Source organism: Rhopalosiphum padi, chromosome 3 (assembly GCF_020882245.1).
Source record: "Rhopalosiphum padi isolate XX-2018 chromosome 3, ASM2088224v1, whole genome shotgun sequence".
NCBI lineage: Eukaryota > Metazoa > Arthropoda > Insecta > Hemiptera > Aphididae > Rhopalosiphum > Rhopalosiphum padi.
In genome coordinates, this window is record NC_083599.1 from 37,203,156 (window position 1) to 37,228,688 (window position 25,533).

Consider the following 25,533-nt stretch of genomic DNA (forward strand, 5'->3'; position numbering starts at 1 on the left):
TTTTTTTCGTATATGCAATTTAATCTAATTTATATATTCGCGATTTGCATTAACTAGTCCTAGGATTATTTTTATTGCTATCATATTTTCTGACAGTTCTTAGAATTAATAATAACTGGATATTTATTAAATGGTATACTATTACATGTATAATGTTAATATATATTCATATCAATTATAACGAGTCCAATAGTCAATACAAAGATATTGTGAAACAATACATTCCTAATAATATATATTATACATAGTTATTAAAATTGGTGTAAATTTGGTAACCCACCACAAAAAGACATAAATCTTTACTATTTTTTTAAATTATGGTGTAAGATAGATCTCTGATGACACATTTATTTTTATGACGTGTCATTTAAAATTATTTATCTTTCAAAAACATTATTATAAATAATTTTATTATATGATAAAAAATTTAAGTATTATAATATTATTTATCATGTTGTATCTTTGTATTTTTTAATTTGTTAGTTTTCGTATATGATATAAACCAATAAAATTAAATTTCATTACTGTATAATATAAATTCTCATCATGTGAATAATATAATTAATCTTGACACCAAAGTCTGTTAAAACTAAGAATTTATTTATATTTTTAATTAAATATATATTTTTTTAATTTGGGTAGCTGAGTATTTATTATGTAGGGTCTTGTGTGAACTTAATTATTTTTAATAATTCCTTACACTCCCCTTTACATTATTCGTGTGTTTATAACTCTATCCCTATAATCTATTCAATTGTTTAAAATTAAAAGTACTTTTAATTGCACGTTTTCAATCACTCTTTCTACCAATGTAGTTACAGGTCTCATAGCTAGATATTAAAGATTTCAATCCGATATTGATGTGATTATCCAAGTTTGCTTCTAAATGATTACTCATGTGGACTTGTTATTAGAACTTCTTTTAGCTATTTAATAAATCAATTGTTTGGATCGTTAACTGGTTGTAATCAGTGGTAATTTTTATTTATTTATTTATTTTTTTGGTTTTTGTTTTTAATATTTTTTTGTTTTTATTTTTCTCTATTATTTGATAAATTAAGAAAAATTATTAGTTACAGTATTTATTTTAACTTTATGTATATTTATGTTTTTGACATATTTTTTATTTTTAATTACTTATTAACTATATTTAGTTACTTATATGTTATGATAATATTACTAAATTATTCATATTTTATTTTATAACTTATCGACTATTTATCTTAATAGCGATTATAATAAGTTTGAGGATTTATAGATATCGTAAAACGATACATTTTCTAATAAAATATTTATATAGTTTTTGGAATTCATGGTAATCTAGTAGTCCATTATATTATATTATATTTAGTCGTCTCCTTCCCATCAAAAAATCCTGAGTAGATACGCCACACATATTTTATGCACACGATATACTATAATAATATTATTTCTGTGGTTTTACAGTAACGAAAACAACATATTATTATAATTAATTAATACGAACGTGTTTATTTGGTTATCGACAGGTAAATCTGCTGCAGCGGACGGGGACGAGACAATTCTTCGCTCGCGCATGAGGGTAGAGGTAGTCGCGCTGCAGTGATCGTCGCCGGTCGGCCGACCGCCGTCGCCACCACCACCGCCGACGCCTCAGCTTTAACATTACCGTCATGACGATCACCGCGATGACGGCGATCGCGGTCTGGTGCGTAGCCGCCGTGCTGGGCGCCGCCGGTGGTCTGGTGTTGGACGGCACCTACGGCCAGTTCCGGAAGTGGAACGCGGGTGTCAACGGCACGCTGGAGATGGAGTTCAAGACGAGGTCGCCAAACGGTCTACTCATGTACACCGACGACGGCGGTACGTACGACTTTTTCGAGCTGAAAATGGTGGAGGGCACCATGCGACTGCGGTACAACCTGGGCGCCGGTGCCCAGATACTGATGGCCGGCCACGACCTGTACGACGGCCGGTGGCACCGGGCGGCCGTCGAGCGCCGCGGCCGCGTCACCGCCCTGACCGTGGACAATGCGACCAGCGCGGCCGCGTCCTCCGGCAAAGAGCTGCAGTTCGGCCGATTGGCGTCCAATTCGGCCGTGTATGTGGGCGGCATGCCAGGCTGGTACAATGGCCGGCTCACCCGACTCGCGTTGCCCAGCGTCATTTTCGAGCCTCGGTTCAGCGGTGCCGTCCGCAACATCGTCTACACCGACGACTTTTATCCGTACCCGAGACGGCAGACCGCCGTTACTGATACAGCCCGACAGCCAAAGGTCAGTACATAATATTGTCATAAAGCACGTATTATCATATTTGTCTTTATTAAAAGGTAATTCCGAAAAAAACACAAATTTATTGGGTCGTGAATTTAATACACTAATAAAAATGCCAAAAAATAAACTACTAAATAAAAGTCAACTTTAAAAATATAAATATCGATTAGTCTGGTGGGAAAAAGTTGAAAACACTATAATTTTTAGTTTATAATATCATGAGTACATGGAAGTGTGGCCTGACTAAGTTAAAACAGCAGTGTATCTTTACACCAAACAATTTCTTACATCGATAAAGTCAAAATGGTTTATGGCAATATGAAAAAATAGTCTAGTACCTCACGTATCCCAACTTTTGTGAACAATAATGCTATTTAGTATTTTAATTGTTTTGCTTAACATTTGGCCAGTTTCCGAATTGACTTTTTGTGCACAGTAAACTACTGCCACCAATATATATAGCAAAAACCTAATGATTGGGTGATGGAAAGAATAGTACTTAGAAAAAAAAATTCAAGTACCACTATCCAAAGCATCATTTTATAAAAATAGATATATATATATATATTGTGGCTTAGTCTATTTCATGCCTCATTAACACAAATTTTAACAACGAAAAATGAAAGATCATACTTGCGTACATGTGCCAGATGTTGACAACATACAAGAGCCCAATTCAGAAATTGGCCAAGTGTTAAGCTATACAAATAAAAGAACATTGTTACTCATCAAAGAGGGAGTAAGAGTAGGTGTTGAGTTAAAAAAAGAGTAGACTCACTCACGATATATATAGTAATCACTACGTAGAGAGACTGACTTTTTTCGTTAAGTGGTCTTTAACTTATAGCATTTTTTAATGGTTAGATTTTTAGCTTTAGTTTATAACATATAATATACACATTATTTAGTTTATTAATTAAGTAAGTACTTTAAACAAAATAGTTTAAAAACAACGTTGTTATTAAGTAAATATTATTTTCCATACCACAAAATATTAATAAGTGAAAAAAATTACTTTAGATGGCTAAAAGATAATGTGAAATATTAAAATATGTAAAATAAAATGCAGAATTATAGTTCCTTAGTTTCAAAATATAATTCATTGTTACATAATTTGAACTTAGGAAATATATACATATATATATTTATTAGAATTTATCTAAAAACAATTGCTACAAAATACATTATAATAATATTGATGTACGATGAAAAATAATATTTATTCGCGATATTATGTATTTTCATCCTGAATCGAGGTGTGATTGTACAGACAATCAAGTGTTCACCTTCTGATATAAATTTTCTTCTTCAGACCTTAATGTTATAAATATAACAAATTACTTAACTCACTAATTTAATAATAGTTTTTAAAACTATTAATTAAAATTAGCTACGTTTTTATATTATCAGCTGATACCAGTGGATTATTCAGAAATATAAAAATAAGTACTTAATTAATGTTTATTCGTAATAAGATCAACTTAAATCATAAACACATTTCTCTATAATCAATAATCTTTCTTCAGTTTAAGGTCTTCCAAAAATATTATTTTTAGAAATAAGTTATTTACTTTCGCAAAATATATTAACTATACGATTTTATTTACCTTTTTGTGATTTATTATATTATTACTGATCATTTGGGCACGAATGATTTTGAAGGAATACAACATACAAATTTTATTTCAATATTATCTAACTTATTAAACAAATTTGTTCATTAGAATTAGAAGGCATCTCTCGCAATCAGTTTATAATTCAAGGAATTATTTGTTTAGTATTTAAATCCGTTTTCTTAATATGATTGTACATAATTTAAAAATGTAGATAATCGACCATAATATTATAAATTGGTCATAGTTATTTTGTGTATATAATTATTTATTGTTGAATTTAAATTCAACACAGTGACCTATTCAATTATGAGGCACGACTTGTGACCTAATAAACTAAATAGTGACTTCTCCGATTTTTTACTAATTAAACATATTATACTCGTAAACTTTACGCCAAAGATTCCCAAACTTTTTTTTCCCGTTAACCATGTGTCAAGTTTTTAAATTTTCCTACAAATTCACCTAGGCGTTTTTTATAGCTTACGTGGAGCGGTTCACTTGAATAGGGTTTACTATGGGTGCAATTTTTTTAAAATAAAAACGTGTTATATTTGTTTTTATTCATACCTTTATTTCTTTAATAATGACAATATTTATTAAATTTGTTTAATAGTTAAAACTTTAAGAAATGCAAATTAAATTAAATACGATACACGCATTTTTGACTTATCTAATAACTTTTGTGGTTCGCTATTTAAACCTCACAGACCCCCAATTTTCTTTTTCGTTAACATAGACCCCTTGCCGTTTATAATTGACCCCAGGGGATCAATACAGGCCACTTTCGAAACCTTTGCTCTACGTGATTGCATAAAAACTATTTTATAATAGTTAAGGAGCAACTGAAGAATATACTTGCACATAATATATAATATATAACATATATTATTCAATCAACGTTCATAGTATTTAATACCTAACTGATTGCAGTGGTATTGAGTGATATTTAAATTAATGTTTTATTTTTTTATTTATTACAATTAACATTGTGTTGGTGTTATTTATAACCCTAAATTACATGCATGTAAAATAATATACCTACATAAAGCATTTTATTATAATATAATCATTTATTAATTTTTAATTTTAATTTTAAGTTAAGTTTTTAATGATAAGTGTAAAAGATTGTTCCATTGTTTTAATAATTAGTTCATTTTTTTGTAGTTATATTATAATTTGTTTTGAATAAGAGCTTTGAAAATTTTTTATGTTTTTAATAAAACTAAACCTATTAAATATTCAAATACATTGAAAGATTTTAATAAGCTTATCTATTTATAAAACATAATAACCATAATATAATAATTACAATAACAACATAAATATCTGCATTTTTGTGTAGCACTAAATAAATAATTTTTAAATTAGTACCCTCGTCATAATATTATATAAGATAATAATCTTTGTTTACAACACTTCTAAGTAATTAATTAATTCCAAATGTTCGTATTTACAAATTTAACGATTAAAAATATGAAATTTGTAATGTTACACTTATACAAAAGCATATACATTTTGGTTTATGGATAAACATAAATAAACTTTGATATAAAAGATACATAATATATTAATATTAACTACCAAGATGTTGTAAGTGGAACTTAAAAATATGCGCACCTTAGGTCTTACAATTATAATATTTAACATTTATAATTTATTTGATTGAACTTTCTATATCATAGCGTAATTTCATTGAAAATAATTTACAGCATGACAATTTCTCGAAAATAATTCATAGCAATATAAATGTTCTAAAACAATATTTATCAAAAATCACATCAATATAATGAGTACTTATTTTAATATTAATACAAATATTATAATTAATGAAAAAAAAAATCATAATAATATAAATAATAAAACAGGTAAAAAGTGAGTACTGGTCTATTGTAAATTAAGCATCGAGTGGCTCACTGTTATAATATTATAATCGATGTGTTAAATTCAATGATATTTTATTGCATGATACAAAAAATTATTTTAAGATTATTTTCAAAGATAATATTGCTCTTATTTTTATTAGTATTTAATTATATATATGTTATACATACCATCATATTAAATCAACTTATATACTTCAAAATTTAATAACAATTTTTATAAATAAATAAATCAAGTATGTCATTGTGTAAGTAAAAGTCATAATAATATCATAATATACGTAAAAGTTTTAAATTCCTATGAATAATCTTTTTAAATCATTACAAAATAATTAATACATCATAATTTATTTTTTAAATAAGTATTTATCCAAATTTGAACTTAAATTATCAATACAAAATTGCCTTTATATATTTTTAGATTTTATAGTTTCAGTATAAGCTACTTACAAAGAATCATATTGTAAATCATTTTCAAACTTGAGTATAAAATGAAACGTTTTTATGTATTGTTAATTACAAAACAGTTTGCAATTTTTCATAATATTGATGAATATTGTCAAAATTTTAACTAAAACTGCATATAAAAAAATATTTGTGACTACTTTTAATTCTTATACAGATATAAAAAAAAAAACTTTTTTGGAATCGAATTTAACACGGCGATTAATTTTTAGACATTTTTAGAAAAAAAAAAATTGAAAATTTCCCACTTCTATAAATATTTAAAAATAGTCGGAGTATTTTAAAAATATTATTGTAAATAGAAAATTAAGGCCTTGGTTCAATAACCGGATACGTCCACATTTTTAAAAAATCATTTTTTGATATTGAAATATTCAGAAAATTAAATCTTAATTGATGGGTGCAAAACCGAATACGTTCAATGAATAGTATTGAAATATAAAATTATTATAAAATGATATAAAACTGATTTTTAAATTTCTGTTGGATGCAATAACCAGATACATCCGGACGTATCCATTGAAACAGTATATTATATCCATTTTTTGCGCACAACGCTTCTGTACAAATTTTGGTTTTCTATTGGTTGCAATAACCGGATATAAATGGGTGTATTGACTACAGTAAAGTATTTAGTTTGTTAATTAGGTGCAATAACCAGAACGTCCAAAAACAAAATTGGACGTATCCGGTTATTACGACTATTGAAAATTTAATTATAATTTTTTAGTTTTTAATAAATATTATCATAAATATAAAATTCAAACCAAAGACAATCTGTTTAAGTGATGTATCTTATTCTGACAAAAAGAACAACATCACGCTTTGAATTTTTGGTTAATTTACCAATTTTATATAGTTTTTTTTTTTATGTTTCCTGAACATTTTTAAAAATGGACGATTCAGTTATGACACCGGTGCCTTTAAATAATAATATGAATACTTGGTGAAAACTGAAAAGTATATACCTACGGTTATTCGTTGACAAGTAACTTAAAAAAACAATTTTCCTGGGAATTTCTAATTTTGATTTCTTCAAAGTACAAACTAGATCCTATTTGCTATCCAAAATTACCATCAAAAATTAAAATTGAATCATTTTATCGAATACTTATGGTAAAAGACAAAAAAAACGCCTGTTCTAAAATCAATATATTCATCACACCACTTCAAAATTAAAAATGTTCTTAAATAAACTAAAATTATAATAAAAATATCTGATATTAGGAACGTCAACAACTTCAGAAAAAAAATATTAAATTTATTTTAATATTAAAATCAATATTGATGACAGAAAATCCCAATTGAATTATAACTTATAGCATGTGTTGTGAAAAATAACACGAATATTTTTGAAAGATTAGATAAGTTCTTGAAAAAAAAATTGCCCTGTACAAACAGAAACAAATTCAGGATTAAAAATAATATCATTCATAATAAAATCACTCAACATAAAAACGACCCAATAATCCATCCAATTACAGTTAATCTTTATAGTATACAATCAAATATAAAAAATTTTGTTTTGTTTAGTTTTTATTTTTTAATAATAATAAAAAAAAAAAACGTTCAAAACGCATTGCAGTTCGATCAAAACGACTGATGTTGAATAATACATATATTCTTCATTTTTAATTTATTTTTTTCTCGTACCCATATACCAATTTCATTTAAAATTCTAAATCTCAAGAAGACTACATATAAGCCGCATTAGATTCCGGTCACAGACTTTGCTATGGGATAAAGCTTGCGAGAGTGTGAATAAAACTTTAAAGAGACAAGTAATATTATGTTCTTGGTTTTCATTGAGCCTTAAAAATACCGAGATGTTAAAAATGGATAAAAAAAAAAAAACTAAATTCATTGTATAAGTTTGAAAATGTAACAAAAGTTGTATTCTTATCGAAAAACTATACTTGAGATAGAATAATTTACTTGGAATTGAGTGATCATAATTACTTTTACACATTATACTTGTTTTTAAAAAAATATTAAGAGTGAATCAACAAGTATTTATAAATATGGGGCTTGTATTTATTATGCGTTCGTATGTTTTTCAACAGTATCTTTTTATAAATTTGGTTAATTATTTCCATGAATTAAAATAAATTTTAAAAACCAAACAGAAATTTTAGATTAGATATTAGAATTAGTTATAGATTTGATAGTGGAGATATAAATATAATATATGGTTACTGCTAAATATTACTAATGAAATAAAAATATAAAATTAAATGGTGATATTCAACACAACAAATCAAAATATCGAGATAAATGAAATTAATGATTACAGAACAATTGTAACAATTGTTTTAAATAGAATATATAATATATTATTATTAGAACAATGTTAACGACTAATAAAAAATAAATAAAAAAAAAAAATATACAAACAATAAACACAATAAATAATACAACACAATTTAATCAAATGGTTAATACAAACGCAAATACTTCTTTAATTCTAAAAATAAATAATTATATAATAAGCGTTTAATATTAACAGTTTTCCCATTTCCCCCAGATTTTTTTTTTTTAAATTCAAAATTCATATACTTAAAAAAGGTTGGTACAAAATATCGATTAAAAGATTTGTTGGCATACTTGTTAAATTTTTTAAATCATAATTATTCAATTTTCTTTTATTACTTATTTTTTATGATAGTTATTTTATTTCAATTTCTTAACCGAATACCTTAATCGAGACAATTTATCGATGTGTGTAATAATAATAATAATATGTGCCTATTAATTTATTTTACATCTGATATCCGAAAGACACATTTTGGATCAACGCGTGGCAAATGGTGGTTTCGCGCGTTTGTGGTATTTCTCATAGGACTGTAGTACCGCAAAAGTGAATTGAAAAGGTCATTCACAGATAGATAGCTGAGAACTTAATGGAATTCGAAAAGTGTAATACAACCACAACGCGTGGAACGTATACAAGTGGCTAGCCCGTTCACAGCCTATTCACACACGTCACCAAATTAGATTACACCACACTAACCCAGAAAGACGGAATGCTGAACCACTACTGTGACCGCAGTCGGGTTCGAATAATATTTTACACGCTATATTGTGTCTTGTTGCGCGGTCATAAATATAATTATAGCTAATATCAATTTTAATAATATCAAGTTTTTCAATCGGAAAAGCAAAACCCGGTTATTTAACTGCAGTTGTGAGTTTATTCGAATTTCGATTATACCCTTAGGTATAATATATAATATATCAAATTTGTAAAACTTTATTTTTCATAAGAATATGTGCTTAAGATAAACATGACACGAGTTACGTGAAAATTAGAAGTAGTAACCCAGCAGGTATACTTTATATTTGATTTTTTTTTTTAATTTGTTAAATATCTTTTTTGATTTTTTTAATAAAGGATTAAGTGTTTAGATCACGACACCATCTTCTCTTAAGCCTCCTTCTGGGATTTCTGGGTATTGAATCGTAGTCGAGTGCTGAGATTAATGGGTTAGGGTGATATCTTGGTTTTGAACGATAACGTTTATACATAATTGAGAACATTTCTAAGACAATTTAGATGTATAGGTCTATGTAAAATGTGTGATTGGATACGTAGAAGGGGGCCTAATAGTTATTATATGCAAGGTAATCAATTTTAATCTTTATATCCTGAATATATTTTTTAATTTAGCCACACCCCACATATATCTGGATACTGTAAGTCCATATAGGTATGATAAGTTGCTTAAAAATAAGTAGTATTGAGATTGTGTTTTGAGTGGTTACCAAGTAAATAATATAGTGATTACTGATTATCTTCTGAGGTTTAGAGAGGTACGTTTAGTTTTTTATGTTCTACCCAGGAGAGACGTTTTTCTAGCTTTAGGCCTAAGTAACTGAAATTAGATATTTTTAGTATTGTTTGGTTATTTAGGCTGACTAAATGTATTTCACTTTGTCTTATTAAAAAAGTAATGTGTGTTTTTTTTTTTGTTAATTTTTACTTTCCAATTTGTATATCGAGAAGGTAGACTATTATTTGGTTTTCTAAGTATATATACGGATTTATAATATATTTCAGTCTGTATAGCCAACATCGCTTTACACCAAAAAAAAAAATTAAATTTCTTTTAGGTTATATTATATTTCTATCCCGGTTTTAATATAATCTATACGTATGGCACTTAGTCGATGAACTAAATATCCAAAACTTTATTTGTAGTAGGTATGTATATTTTAACACTTTTCAAATACTTAAGTAAATTGAACATAAAGCAAAGAAACTCCTCGAATTTTTAAGAATCATTTTAAAAACATAATAACTAAAATGACAATCGTGCCTTAAAATATGTTATAGAACTTCAATTTGATACATATTTTATAGATCATAATTGATGTTTAATTGAATTAAATTATAGATGCCTATATTATTATTTTTATTATATATCTTAAAAAAATTGTCTTGATAAGTATTTGTACCTATATGAAATAACTTAAACCTATTATTGACATTCGTAAAAAGTTTAAATATTTTAAATTCAAAAACCCATTTAACCCGAATTGTCTTGCTTGACAAAACACTAGGGATTAACCATTAACTGTGTAAAATATTGATTATCATCTGAAATATTAATCAGATTTTAAGAATAACAAAGACAAACAATGTTGGTTACACGCCTATTTCATTCATGGAAATGAAAAATGTATTTTCAGTTAATTACTTAAAATGTAATTTATATGCACCTATCATAATTGGTTCTACAGTAATATTTTATGAAAAACGTTTAAACACTAGCTGCTTCAAAATTTAATATTGGAAATAAGCATTACTTTTATTGTTGTGCTTTATATCATATATATTTTGTTTCTCATTTGAAATGGGAAATATAGTGTACATAAATAAATATCTATAGTAAACTTATAAATACATGATTAATCCTGTACGTGTATTAAGTTAAAAAAAAGTTTATTTTTATTATTATTTGTTAATTGTATTTGCTTATTTTATTTGTTTGTCCATACAGACTGTGCATGTATAAAATCCGAGCAAAAATAATAACTAGCACATCGCTAACTAAATAGTATGGATTTTGTTATATCATTTTTCCCAATTTTATCTACAATGCTTTTTTTCAAATACTAAAACAATTAAATATACTGGGTTAAACAATCTCAAATTAATTTATTATTAAAAAAATATATATTTTTTTCCCCTAAAAAAGTATTTTAAAACAATTTTTAAACCACCAATAGCTTCTTTTTCATCAGAAACTACAATTAAAATTGCTTTTATAACTATAATAATATATTTTCTTTTACACTAATCTATTTATTTAAATTTACGTTTACACTCTACCGCGGGATTTTAATAATTCTAATTCTTCTTTTTAAAATTACTTACCCACATTTAAATTAAAGATGAAAAAAGTTTATAATCAAAAATATAACGTAGCTAAAGTTAAAATCCCACGAAGGAACTATACGCCAAAATAAATACCATCATTATTTTATTTTCATATTATCCACTATAAATAAAGGGGTTATCACTGCGTTTAAAATAAATTGCAGTTGAATATGTTTATTTCGAAAATAATTCAGTGAACATTTTTTAGTCTTAAAATATTTAAATAATTCATATTCTTTAAATAATAAAAAAATTAAGTTTTTATTATTACTTTTACCAAAATATTCTTGTGATCTATAGTTGGGTTTTTTTAATATTTAAAGTATTTTCAAGAAGTTTATTGGTCACCAAATAAATTTCCAAAATATATCAACTTCATTTTTTCCGTTGTTACTTATTTTACTGCATCATTGATCAATTTATTGATGTAACAATAACGTTTATATTTTTAAAATCTCCATAAAGGATATCTGATACAATATACGTTTGTATATAATATACAAAAGATAAAATTAAATGTAATTAATATTTAATATCATTTTAATTTAAGATTATTGTACAAGTGAACAACTCAATATTATGTGTTATGTAATGTGTAGTATTTTTTAAGTCAAGCACGATAAAACAAAAATTTGCTTAAGTTATTTAATCCCATTCGACCCTTATTTAATTCTCCTTACCAGAGAAACGTTTACGTAATTTTTATTTGATAATTACTAGTTAAAATTCTCTTCTAGGATCGATGTCACACGGTCTTAGATTTATCTGCATTCCATAAAGGTTGGTACGGTAATAATATTCACATTCCTAAAAAGTTAAACCTCTCTGAAATGTTAGTAGTTAAACGAGATAACAGGAGTGTTATACCGTCAACTATCTAAATATGTATAGATCATATACAAGTTATATCAAGTTTATAAAATTAATGATGTTATAAAGTGCTTTAAAAACAAAAAATAATATTTATTATAATTTATTACCAAAATTAAATTCAAAATTACTCTGAAAATTATTAGGTACTAAGTAGTATAATTTTTAATTTTATTAAAGCTAAAAAATTGTATTTTTAAGTTACATTATTTAATGGATGATTAAATCACCAAAATACATTTTTTTTCGTATAATTATTATACACCTGTTTCTTGTCTTTCTACAGTTTATTTTTTCTTTTGTCAATTATTAAGAACATTTATATTTTATACCCCTCAAAAATATAAAAACTCTCATGGACCCCTTTTTATATCTCATATACTGCCAATTTTGTTTCCGTTGAAATGAACTCCATGTAGATCGAAATCAACCCCAGGGGATTGATATAGATCACTTTTGGAACCTCTGATATTGTAAACAGAATAAATACATTAATTTTAAAATTATATAATGATTATATTTTGAATTTAATTAAATTATAACATAATATATTATATATTAAAATGTAAATATTATATTATTGAAGAAATAATTATAAATATTTTTTAAAGGTTTACTTATAATCATTTTTAAAAAAAACTTATTTTTAAAATATCAGAGGATTAATCTGATAATAAAAATTGTAAGTTGGGAAATGAAATATAAAATTGTCATCTTTAAATAATTTACTAACATCTTATCATTTATTTGAAGAGATACCAAAAGAATAGTTAAATAAATTACTAACGTTCGACAACAGTTAGTAACACACCCACGAATAAGTATATATTCTTGGATAATGATACAGCATAGAGATATTACGGTAACACAACTACCCATTAAACAACTTATGTCATACGAGTATTGAGTACAGTTATCAGTCACACGGAAAAGTAGACGAGTTCCAGTGTTCCACTGAGAAACAACAGTGGTTCTGGAATTTAATTTTAATTTTTACAAGGCAACTTTGTACAATTCTAAGTTAAAGACATATAGACACGAATATCTTCAACACCAATACTCCTCGTTTCGTTTCATAATTTATTGTATAAATTATTATTACCTACATATTATTTATATTTTATAAATTGTTTCTTTCAAAATCTAACAGATAATTATTACTATTTAACGTGTTAATAGTAACACCATAAAACAAATTGAATACCTGTCACATAGAAAACATATTATAAAATCAATAAAATGATGTTAATAATAATATTTATATAAGAAATCATTATAATTGCTGATAAATAATAAAATGATTACGTTAAACGATATATAAATAAATAATTGTCTGTATGATATTATACTTACATGGTGAACGCCTAAACTAAAATTGTTTCCAGAAGTTAAACGCTGAGCCGCAGAAATCGGCTGCTATATTAGCTATGTACCATATTTCACGGAAGTGAGCTATTTGTATTATTTTATAAGTGAATTAACATGTAAATTCTGTAGACATTATTGTCATAAACATACTGTGAATCAGTTGACACCAATACGGGAAAAATAAATTTACAAATTCCACCTATTATGATAAACAATAAAATCACGGTACCGCATTCACGTTAGCTTGTCGTACACATGGTACACGTTATAATCAATATTATTATTATAGGTAGTCACTTCCATTCATTATTATTTAATAATACTTATATTTTAAATTATAAAAATATAATCCAACAATTTTTTAAAGTGAAAATCGCATAATAATTTTAAAAGGAGGGCAAGTAACGACGAATCACAACTTCGATGACCACTAACGATTGTTGGTCCATTTTTGCCAACATCAAATAGCAATTGTCAAAAACTACCACTCACTGAAACCGTTGCTCGCTTTTATACAAATCTTGCTGACTAAGTGTGTAAAAATACAGAATCGGAAACTCCACTCATTAAAGCTGGCCCTCGTACTGCCGCAAACTTCCATTCATTATTTTACGATATAATATAACATCACATTCACATTTGTAAATTAGTGTCGTATCTTAATTAGAGTACGAAAACCCAAGGGCTATCAGTCTAAGCCATCTCGCTCGTCTACGTTTTTCTGATGGAGATCGATTCTTCTTTACTGTGTTTTTTATATTTTATTTATATTTATTTTGTTAGATGGTTTAAAAAAACGTATTATATCGTATCTACTGGGCAGCCAATTAGTGGCACAATCTTTGAAAGGGAAACAATGACTCCAACTATTGAAAGATCATGATAAAATAAAGAAAGAATCATGGAACCCGGAAAAAGTTCGTAACAAAGTTACTTCATGTTTATTCATGTCTTTAATAAAAGACATGAAAAATGAATATGATATATTTCAAAATTAATCTATGATTGTGATACTAAAGCATTAATTGAAACTACGAAATAAGATAAAGATATATGCAATGTTGAACACAACAATATAATATTATATAAAAAATAATATTTATGTTAAAAGATCATAATAGATATTTTGGTTCTAATATTAAACGAAAAAAATTAAGAGGAACGCCCAAAACGATTTATAATAAATTTGAAAAAAATAAAATCATACTTAGTCAAATTTCTAGGTGTTATAAAATTCATAAAGTTCGATTAAAGAATTGATAAATTTTAAAAATTGAAAAATAGATTGCAATTTATTGGTTAAAATTTATTGATCAGTTAATAGAACAATAATTCATGAATACAAATGTTTCACAATATTTGGGAATAATAATTCTTCATCATAAATGCCATAAAGGTAATCGAGCCGTTGTGATAATTAGGTAGCATTTAATTTTAATGCAAAATTGTTTTAATGAATTAATAGAGATCAGTGAGTGGTATATAATTCAATCAAATGTAAAATATATTAAATATTTGATGAGAAATTATTGATATATAACCATTACTTCTGTTGGATCTAGGAAACTCATAGGTCAATGCTTACACAATTATGTATGAGTATAATAATATAGGGGTATAAGTCAATCGATCTTAAATTATTCACCGAACGACCATTGTAATAACAATTGCCATAATTTGACTGAACGACAATATTGTTTAAAAATTCCAATATACCTATTGTATAATATTTATAATTATTGATCACGAATCATCGATAACATTTTGCCTGAATATTCTGAATATATTTTGTTAGATGCAATATTTCGTTTTTCTTAAATTAACGATTTTCGATATAATATTATGGTAACTAAATTATGGATAATCTAATGATATTATGAAGGTGCAGACAAATTTAATATAGGAGGCAGAGCCTCCCACATACAATAGTCGGGCCCTTGTACTTAAGGTCAGATCAGCACCCCACCCCTGTTGAGTCCCTGATAGGAGGTATTACTATGGAATAGCATACAATTTTAAATATTGCATGTTTTATTTTAGTTCAGAATATACATGATATAAAATATAATATAGGTAGTTATAATTGTTTTTATCACTATTATTTTTAATGTAAATATTCATGCTTAATTTTAGATTCAGAGTGAGTGTTTTATTTTTGTGTTAGTACCTATACATAATAAATAGTTGATAAAATACTTAAATTTTAAACTTTGAGAGTGACTAGATATCAAATAGGAACTAGTTTATATTTTAGAGGGTAAAAATTAAATATTCACAGGAAATACGGAAATTTTTACGCAAATCCAGTTTTTGACAAAATCGATTTTTTTGTTTTTTGTTGTGTAACTCGAAAACGAATGATCGTATACACTTGATATTTTTACAAAATATTCATGTTATTATTTTTTATTTATAATAACATTTTTAAATATTATGAGTATTTTTGAACTATTTATAGTGATGAGAAATTTAAATAATTTATTTTTTCTGGAAATATCGAATAAAAATGTTTTAAAACACAAAGCTCTTCATAAGTTATTAGTGTTTCAACTAAAATATATCAAATATCCATAGTCATAATATTTTTTCATATGCGTTTAAAGTTAGAATTTCGACTAAATTCAAAGTCTCGAAAATTAGGAAATTATTTTGTAGTTGGTAATTCATAAACAGTTTCGTTCTTATACCTAAAAATTGAAAATTTAATAAGTTTCTTTATACATTTTTTAACCTAATATTCTACTGGTGTAGCCAAATTAATTGTTATATGCATTTTAAATACAAATATTTACGACACATAAAACAATTATTGTCCTCAAACAATTTTTGATATTGAATTGTACTTATTTCAAAGATGAAAATAACAATAGATGCTTAAAATCTTCAAAAAATGTTTATACTTAATACTTAGCTGACAAACTGTCTCTGCTCAGAAATTTTTTTGTGTACAATAAATATTATTGAATTCGAATTTAACACACACATAATACACATAAACTCAATTTTTCAATTTTAATTATTTTAGTTGTTTACAATTTTCCATTGTTATTAAGTATGTAGGTAATTCTTTTTTTAGAAAACAGTATCTTAGAGAAAGATTAATTTAATTTGTGAAAATTATGAAAATTTTAAAGTAAAAACTCGTATAAGTGGAAACAATAAGAAAAATGTAATTGTTACAGATTTGATGCATTTAAAATTGAAAATATTTACTGAATACTACCTTTCAAAGTACTTCGATTAAAAAAAAAAACAACAAATAATTTTTTACGACATTTTTATAATATTTAATTATTGACAATTCTATAATCTACATAATATATTAAAGTATTTGTATAAGTAAAAAACAAAAAATATTTTAAAAATATGTATAAATTGTCATTAAATTTTATAATATTGTACATTATACCTAAATTAACAGTGAAATTTATCATATTACCTTATAATATTATACCGAGGTATATAAATTGTATTGAAAATTATTCAAATAATTTAAGTAACATTTAGTGAAGAAAAAAAATCCTATACGTTTATTACAGTATTTGCCTTTTGGCCACTTTATGAGTTTTAACTTATTCAACATAGGATATTATTAACTCAATTATTTTTAAAAATTAAACCTAAATTATCACCTTATTTGTATATAAATATATAATATACGTATACACCTACAATGTGTGCATGCGTGTGCACGTCCGCTTATAAATTATATATATATTTACATGAATAATTCTACTTAGAATATACATTATGTATATTATATACTATGTTATATGTATGACGTATGTATGTGTAGTTACTATAAAGCCTATATATACTTACATACAGGCATTGTTCGTATATAATCGTATTTTCCGCATTCCGTTTTGAATATTTTCCGGTGTTTGATTTCTATAGTATCTGGGATGTTTCCACGGCAGTTAAGCACACTGAAACGATATCATCTAATATACAATTTTAGAAACGTAAATGCGCCAAACCACAACGCATTATCGCTGGAATTACATTTATATCTGTTTTTCATGAACATTATTACCATAATGTTATTAGGTGTCGATGCATTTTGTATACGGGCTTAAAACAACAGAAGTTTATATAAAAAAAATATAATAAAAATAACACATTGCACGTACACATCGTATTCATGCCGACTATAGAAGTGTACTTTTTCATAATTTCTGTTCAAATAATAATATACATTTATATGCGACGCGTGCACGTCGAATATAAATCTCCTCTACTGCAAATATCGTTTGATCCGTGTTTAGCGTGCTATGCACTTTTCTGAGCTAATAAACATCTAATAAGTAGGATAATATAATTTGGGTTACAAGAGAGTTTTTATTGGACGCAAATTTTTGTAGAAAAAAATACAAAAATAATAGAAGTATTATTAATGTACAATATTTTATTATTTGTAGAGAAGTGATTCAACCATACATTATATTTTAAAATTACATAAAAATTGTTTTTCAAATTTTTATCTATATAAAAAAAAATTAACCAAAACTTGTAACTATTTACGAATTTAAATAAATCTCAGGTGGATATTAAATAAAATTGCTCAATTTTCAAAATTTAATGTGAGCTAATATTATTTAGGTATTAAATAATAAATTTTAATTGTTTAAAATGTATTACACACATACATTATATTATTATGTCTAGTTTAGTAACGCCTTATTTAATTATTATGATTTAAGTAAAAGCTACTAAGAAAAACATTAATGCATACTATAATTTTAATGCTATACAGAGTATGTGTTTTTGGAAAGGATTTAATGAGGTCATATCAAGTCGAAGACCTCTGAGAATATCTAAAAAAATAAAAACACTTGCGTGTATTTTATTGTTCTAACGAAAACTAATGTACGATTGTGTGTAATATATTATATACATTATACATTTACTAAACATAAATGCAAGATAACACGACAGTTTGTACTTTTTTTGTTGGCACAGTGGATCGAGTTCAAGATTGACAAATGGTTTTATATTCATAGTGTACCATACTGTTATTTATTTGTGTATTGCATATGTGTTCAATTAGGTATTTTTTAATAAAACAGAAATGTGCATACATATTATATTGTTCATCTAATACCTAGGTATAGATAATCAAATATTATTCAGGTACATATTATTTATTTATTTCGACCAATGTTGAAATTTTATAAAATTATTAATATCACTATGACGTTTTACACAGTATTTTTCTTATTATACCATAGGTATATATTATATATTTATTATGGTATATAACATATACAACCCAGTATAAATCGTGTTCCTCTCTGAATAAAATATGTCGAATAAATTCTTTTTTAATATAAGAAAAACAAACATAAATAATTATACGTTTAAACTTTACTACACACACATGACAAGTATTAATAATACATATATACCAATAATATATAATAATATGCCATTGCCATGGCTACCAATATCGCTGTTGATTTAACATATAACTATACTGTTTAATGACGGTCTTCCTCAAATACACCTGGTTACAGCTTTACAATTAGTATCATTGTTTGGCTCAGTTATTGTGTTGACATTAGATTAATAAGATTTTTTTATTATTTTTTCTTTTATACGCACGTATTGATGCGTACATAGGAGATAGTATTTATTGGGTGTAAATTAAGTGTAGTTTATATTACTAAGAAGTATAACATTAAAACGAAATATAATCTATTGTTTATATAACTCATAAATTACATTCACAGAGTAAAATGTCAGCAAGTTTGCTTAGTTTAAGCTTTTCCTCACTTATTTATTTATATAAGCTTTATTTACAAAGATGATTGTACATTTATAAAAAAAAAATGAATACAACATATATTTGTATTTCAAAGTATAATGAGTCATTGAATCTAATTTTATAAGACGCGAGTTATACATTTAATCAATCCTTTTATCATAAATAATAATTGCTTATTGTTGGATATAATAAAAATATTTTTCCAAATTAAATAATATTGTTGTTATGAATGAATAATAATTTTTTTTTTTTTGAGACATTCAATACAAATTCTGAATTTGAAACATAACTGCTACTAATACTAGATAATATTAAGTGTGTATAGAAATTGATTCAAAACGTATCTTTCGTGGTTAAATAAATTGGATTAGGTAGGTAGTCTATTATTAGGTATTATATTTATATACAATTAAGAACAACTGGAAACGATTATATCGTACAAATGCTAGTTAAACAATATTTAAACGACCTTCAGACCGTATATATATATAGAGTTATTAAATGAAATAGTTTAAATTATCGTACAATTAATTTAAAAATGGTAGGTATCTGATTTATCAGTTATTCAAATATTTTAATCAACTCACGAAAAACTGTTTAAGCTTAAGATATCACGTATCTATATTCTATTATTATTATTATTGAAACATCAAAAAAAAACTATTTAAAAATCTACTTATTAAAAAGTTATTGCAGTGAACACTATGAATATTATTATTATTGTGAAAATCATAATATTGACTATAATCATATAATTTTATTAAATTCTAAGCGGAGATCGTTGATTTGTACCAGTATGCTTTATTTTTATGAATGTTATCTTTGTGTTGGACTAAAATAGTACTCGAAAATTTTCATTTAGTCAGTTATATTATAAACAGTATACTCACAGGTAACACCTAAGAGTAAACTTTTTTTTTTATAAAATAGCAAAAAAAAACTTAACAATAATAAAAAAAAATCTTCTGCAAAGAAAATCAGTGAAATTTACATCGAATATTTTTTTTTCAAAGATAACCGTTTATATATATATATATAACAATTTATGGAGAAATTGTTTTTAAAAAATTCGTTGGAAAAAAATAGAATTACTTTTACGTATACGGAAATCCACCTTTCCGTGCATCAGAGTATCACATAATATATGTTTCTACCCTATTTCATATATATGTAAAATAAATGTAATATGTATAACAATGTACATGTATAAAACAGTATACCCTTTTGTCCGCGTCACGTTTCATGTGCTTTAGCAACTTTTAAATAGTCGCTTTTGTGAGTTTTCCTCTATAAGGAGATTGTGAGGAGTATTTGTGAATCTCTTAGTGCAAAGACACTTGTGCTGTTTGTAACACGAGACGCAACCACTTTAGAGTGTTACTACAATACGTTTGACACGCAATCCCTTACTGTATAATTTATTAGCTATTGGATAAATTATCATATATAGGTATTATATCACCTCAAAATGTGTACAAAACTAATGAATACATACAGTTCATTGTAGACGAATGTGTTGTACAAATAATTAGTTTTCTATTGTGTAAAATTACGTTTTCAGTCAAATTATCTATTATTATTTTTGTATTTAAAAGTATATTAAAGTTGGGGACATTCTTACGGACGGTATTGTTTTATTTCAAATATATACATTATAATTATGATTATAAATATGGTAAATATGGTTAAATTAAACATTATATTCTTATTTAAATTGTTTAATTGAATATATCGATTTAATAATACTTGTTATTAGGTATACAAGAACAGATTTATAATTTTTTTTTTTTTTTTTTTGAGGCACATCAATCTCAAAAGTATTAACAAGTCGGTCAGCAAATACTATAATATATTAGCATGTATGGAGTTAGCATAGTTCTCTAATCATGAATAGGTCACAGAATTATGTGTGTTAAATCTGAATTCAATGATAAATTATTCTAGACAACGACATATGATTTTATTGATATTATAATTTTAAAGTGAGTTATGGACATTTTAAAGTTGTAATATTTTACATAGCTATAATTCACTTTAAAATTATAATATCAATAAAAACATATGCCATTATCTAGATAATATTCTTACCTTTAAATTTGATATTAAGTAAATTTACTCTAATATTAAAGCTAACATCACAAAATGTATTCTGCTGAACGAACATTTGTTATGATGTACGTTAGTAAAACAGAGACAACGCATGCGGGTATGGCGTCCTCATAAGTGTGAAATACGATTCTGAGCGGAGGCGGTTTATTAGTATATATTTTAAAGGATACTTTACTATACTTATATATTTATGAAATTTTATTTTTAAATTATTGAAACACTGGTTGATGTAAATTAGGTTTAACGTTAAATTATTTGTTAATAAATCATACATATTATAATATTATAAAATGATAATAATATAATTATTAACTTGAAAGTCAATACCAACGTACCACAAGCAGAGTGGTGTGAATAAGTTAGTGGTATAAATAGCAGTAACCTTCGTGAAACATTACCACAAAGTTGCGATAACGACGAGAATTTTCGATTCACTAATCATACACTGAGTCTAAAATTCAAATATTTTTGAATAATTATAATAGTAAAAAAAAAATAGCAATGGGAACATTGGGTAAGGAAAATAAATTAAAAAAATTATAAGTTGAGGTATTCAGAAGGATAAAGACAATTTATTGTTTTTAATAAAATTTAGGTGCCGGGAAAGCCCAAAGCAAAAATGTCCGACAGAAACAAATCATGATTATACAATATGTATTTATCTCTGACACGTAAACATATTACGAAATTAAATTAATATAAATATTTTGTAAATTTTACTGTGATTGTTAAATAATAATTTACGTAATGATGAAAAGTATCAATAAGTCTCTATAAATGATGTTTTTAATTGCAAATGCATAACTAATATCGTTATTTTTAATTAAATATTTAATTTCATAAAAATTTATAGTAAAATTGTATAATGATTGTTATAGAAGAACATATTTAATGTATTCCAAAATTTCAAATGCCAAAAAATAACTTAAAATTAGAATAATAACAGAAATCGTACACTTATTGAGGATAAATCATTATTTTTCGTCAACATTTGAACTTCAATCACTTCTTAAAAAATGTATGTCGCTTTAATATAATTTTTAGAAAATCATTCTTAAAGAATCTTTTATTCGATGTTCAAGCCTTAAGATTAAGATTATTTACATATTGTCGAGATTGTCAACGTTCTCCTCAGAATCTATAATATAAAAATTTTACATTGCGGTATATTTCAAAAATTATTTTATATTTGAAGTGTTTCTAAGGTAAATAGTTGTTTTTACAAATAAAAAGGCACATTTGTGTATAAATTAGGCTCGTCTAACCAACCACGAAACAAAATATGTATTTCCCAGTGAATAACTGTTAAACTAAAATTAAATAAGTGTATTAATTTTAAGATTTATGCGCATCTTATTTTTTTTTTAAGAATGTATTTATAGTATAATAATTCAAATAAACATATTATGTAAATGGGTGATGATATTATTATATCGTTTTATTTATAAATTAAATAACTTTAATAAACTTAATTTAATATTTTAATCATTCAAACAATGCGTATTTTTTGAATCCAATGTATCTTATGTGTATGAAATATTGAATAATAAATACTGTTCATGTATTTAAATCAACTATTCCTTTGTAAAGTGTTGGATATTATTTACAAAAGCATATTTATAATGTTTTACATATTCATTTTATTATTTTCAGTGTACCGGTACAAGATGTCGTCGTACGCTGAATAGAGAAAAAAAGTCAAAGGTTAGTAATTATTTAATTATTCAATTTTAATTTTTGCAAGAATATTACTTCATTTTAGTTTCCATCCATTGTGATGTTTGTTAAATTGGATACAATTGATTATTTCAAAAAATTTTAGATATTTTATTTTTACTTATAATACCTATAAGTAATAATTATTGTGTTATTAATGAGTTAAATTAATAAAATTGTTATGTTACTATGAATTAGTAAATTAACTTTAATAATAATTTCTGTATTAACTATCACATATTGTTTAGATATTACCCTTTTAATTATGCAATTATTTATAAGGCATAGCACATGGCATTAATTTTTGGTCATATTTTAATTGAGACTCATGAATTACATGCGTTTAGAAACATCGTAAAGTGTGTTTTTCCCATGTTTTCTGTGCAGCACCTACGTAATTATTTTTATCGTAATTGGTTAAAAGTATAATTTATAGTTGTAATAATTATTTAGCTAAACTATATTTTATGAAGTTGTTTGCGATAAAATAATATTGTGATATTAAAATCCACAATCATGCCAACATTGCCAACTGATTTATTAAAACGTTGGGGGTGACGTGTTATTGTGTTACGTAATTGTTTTAAATGTCTGTAATATCGTCATGGTTTATTAAAAAAAAAAGAAAAAAATATACAGAGAGTATATATAATTTATTCCACAGCTAACTGCATTTATCGCATTTACTATAAAACAGTTCATCTAATATAATATTTGTACACGTTATACTAGTTTTATCAAATATAATTTCAAAATTACAAACTATATAGGTATTATTATTGGTGATTTTATGATGAATTAATTTATTCAGTACATATAGCATTGCGTTGTTAGTAAAATATAATTCTATAATACGATAATCTATGCAGTATAATTTATGTATAATGCAATAATTAATCATTTATTGAATATTTCTGGCATACAACATTTAAATGAAATCGACAATAATTTGATTTACCTAAAGTCCTAAACTATTTGAAGTACAATATTTTGGTATAATATATAAACTTGTATATTTGCGCAGTGCGCTACAATATTTTCATATACAGTTAAACATAAACTAACTATTGTATTTTGACGTCAAACTATGAAATAAATTTGCTTTTAACTGCAGTAGGGATTTAAACGTGAATATAATTTAACCATTGTTAATATTGGTACTTGCTTCTTGTAAAAATGTACCTAAATATAATTTTAAATAATTTAATTTTTAAAGATAATATTGAGAATATTTCTGAAAGTTATGACAATTTCAAACCAGTCATCTAATTTTAAATATTTATTGATAGATAAATCTAAACATGCTAAAATTAAAACGAATCTATAATTTCCATAATTGAAACACCAATACCAAATAATAAGCATACAAACGTTTTTAGTATATTATTACTGTTTTCTGAGTTACTTACCAAGAATTTAGATTTATTAAATTGTTGAAAACATTTTCACTGTTAGAAGTAATTTAGAAGTAAAATTACAATAGTGGTAAGTATTAAAAAAGTTAAATTATTTTATTTTAAATGTAAGACTGTCATTTAAATTTTTCGTTATTTTTTTGCCTTATTAATGCAATTTATAAATTAGTTATTGAATTACCTACATAACAAATAAATAATTTTAATTCTATCGCTGAGAAAAAAAAATATTTTCTTGGATAATAATGTACAATTAAAAATTACAACTTTTTCATTGTTACAAATTGCATATTTTTGAACAATAAATTATAAAATTGTATTATATAACTAAACCTCTCCTAAAAGAAACCACCCAATATTGGACGATTTCTTAGGTACAGAAAAATTTTCATTACTTTTTAATATAAAAACTTTTGAATAACGAAACGTCTATTAAAAAAAAAAAAAACAATTATAACGTGAATTTTTACATAAAACCATTATTTGACAAAATCGATTTTTTTTTTTTAGTGTAACTCAAAAGCAAATAACTAGATACTTGAAATTTTCACAAAATATTTATGTTAATATTTCAAACTTATGGAATATTTTTTCTAAACATTTTTTTTTAAAGCTATTTATAGACATTTTGGATTTTCAATCTTCTTTCTTTAAATGTTCATAACATTTTTTTAGCTCAAGATGCTTAAAAA

At 25.1% G+C, this 25,533-nt stretch overlaps 1 protein-coding gene across 1 annotated transcript in view; it reads left to right on the plus strand.

Moving 5' to 3' along the window:
- LOC132924272 (neurexin 1) overlaps positions 1 to 25,533 on the plus strand; it is a 238,808-nt gene that overhangs the window by 27,518 nt on the left and 185,757 nt on the right. The window contains exons 2-3 of the mRNA XM_060988475.1: positions 1,509 to 2,255; positions 23,364 to 23,414. Of these exons, the coding sequence (XP_060844458.1) occupies positions 1,653 to 2,255; positions 23,364 to 23,414 (654 nt within the window). The 5' untranslated portion in view covers positions 1,509 to 1,652. The remainder of the gene's footprint in view (positions 1 to 1,508; positions 2,256 to 23,363; positions 23,415 to 25,533) is intronic.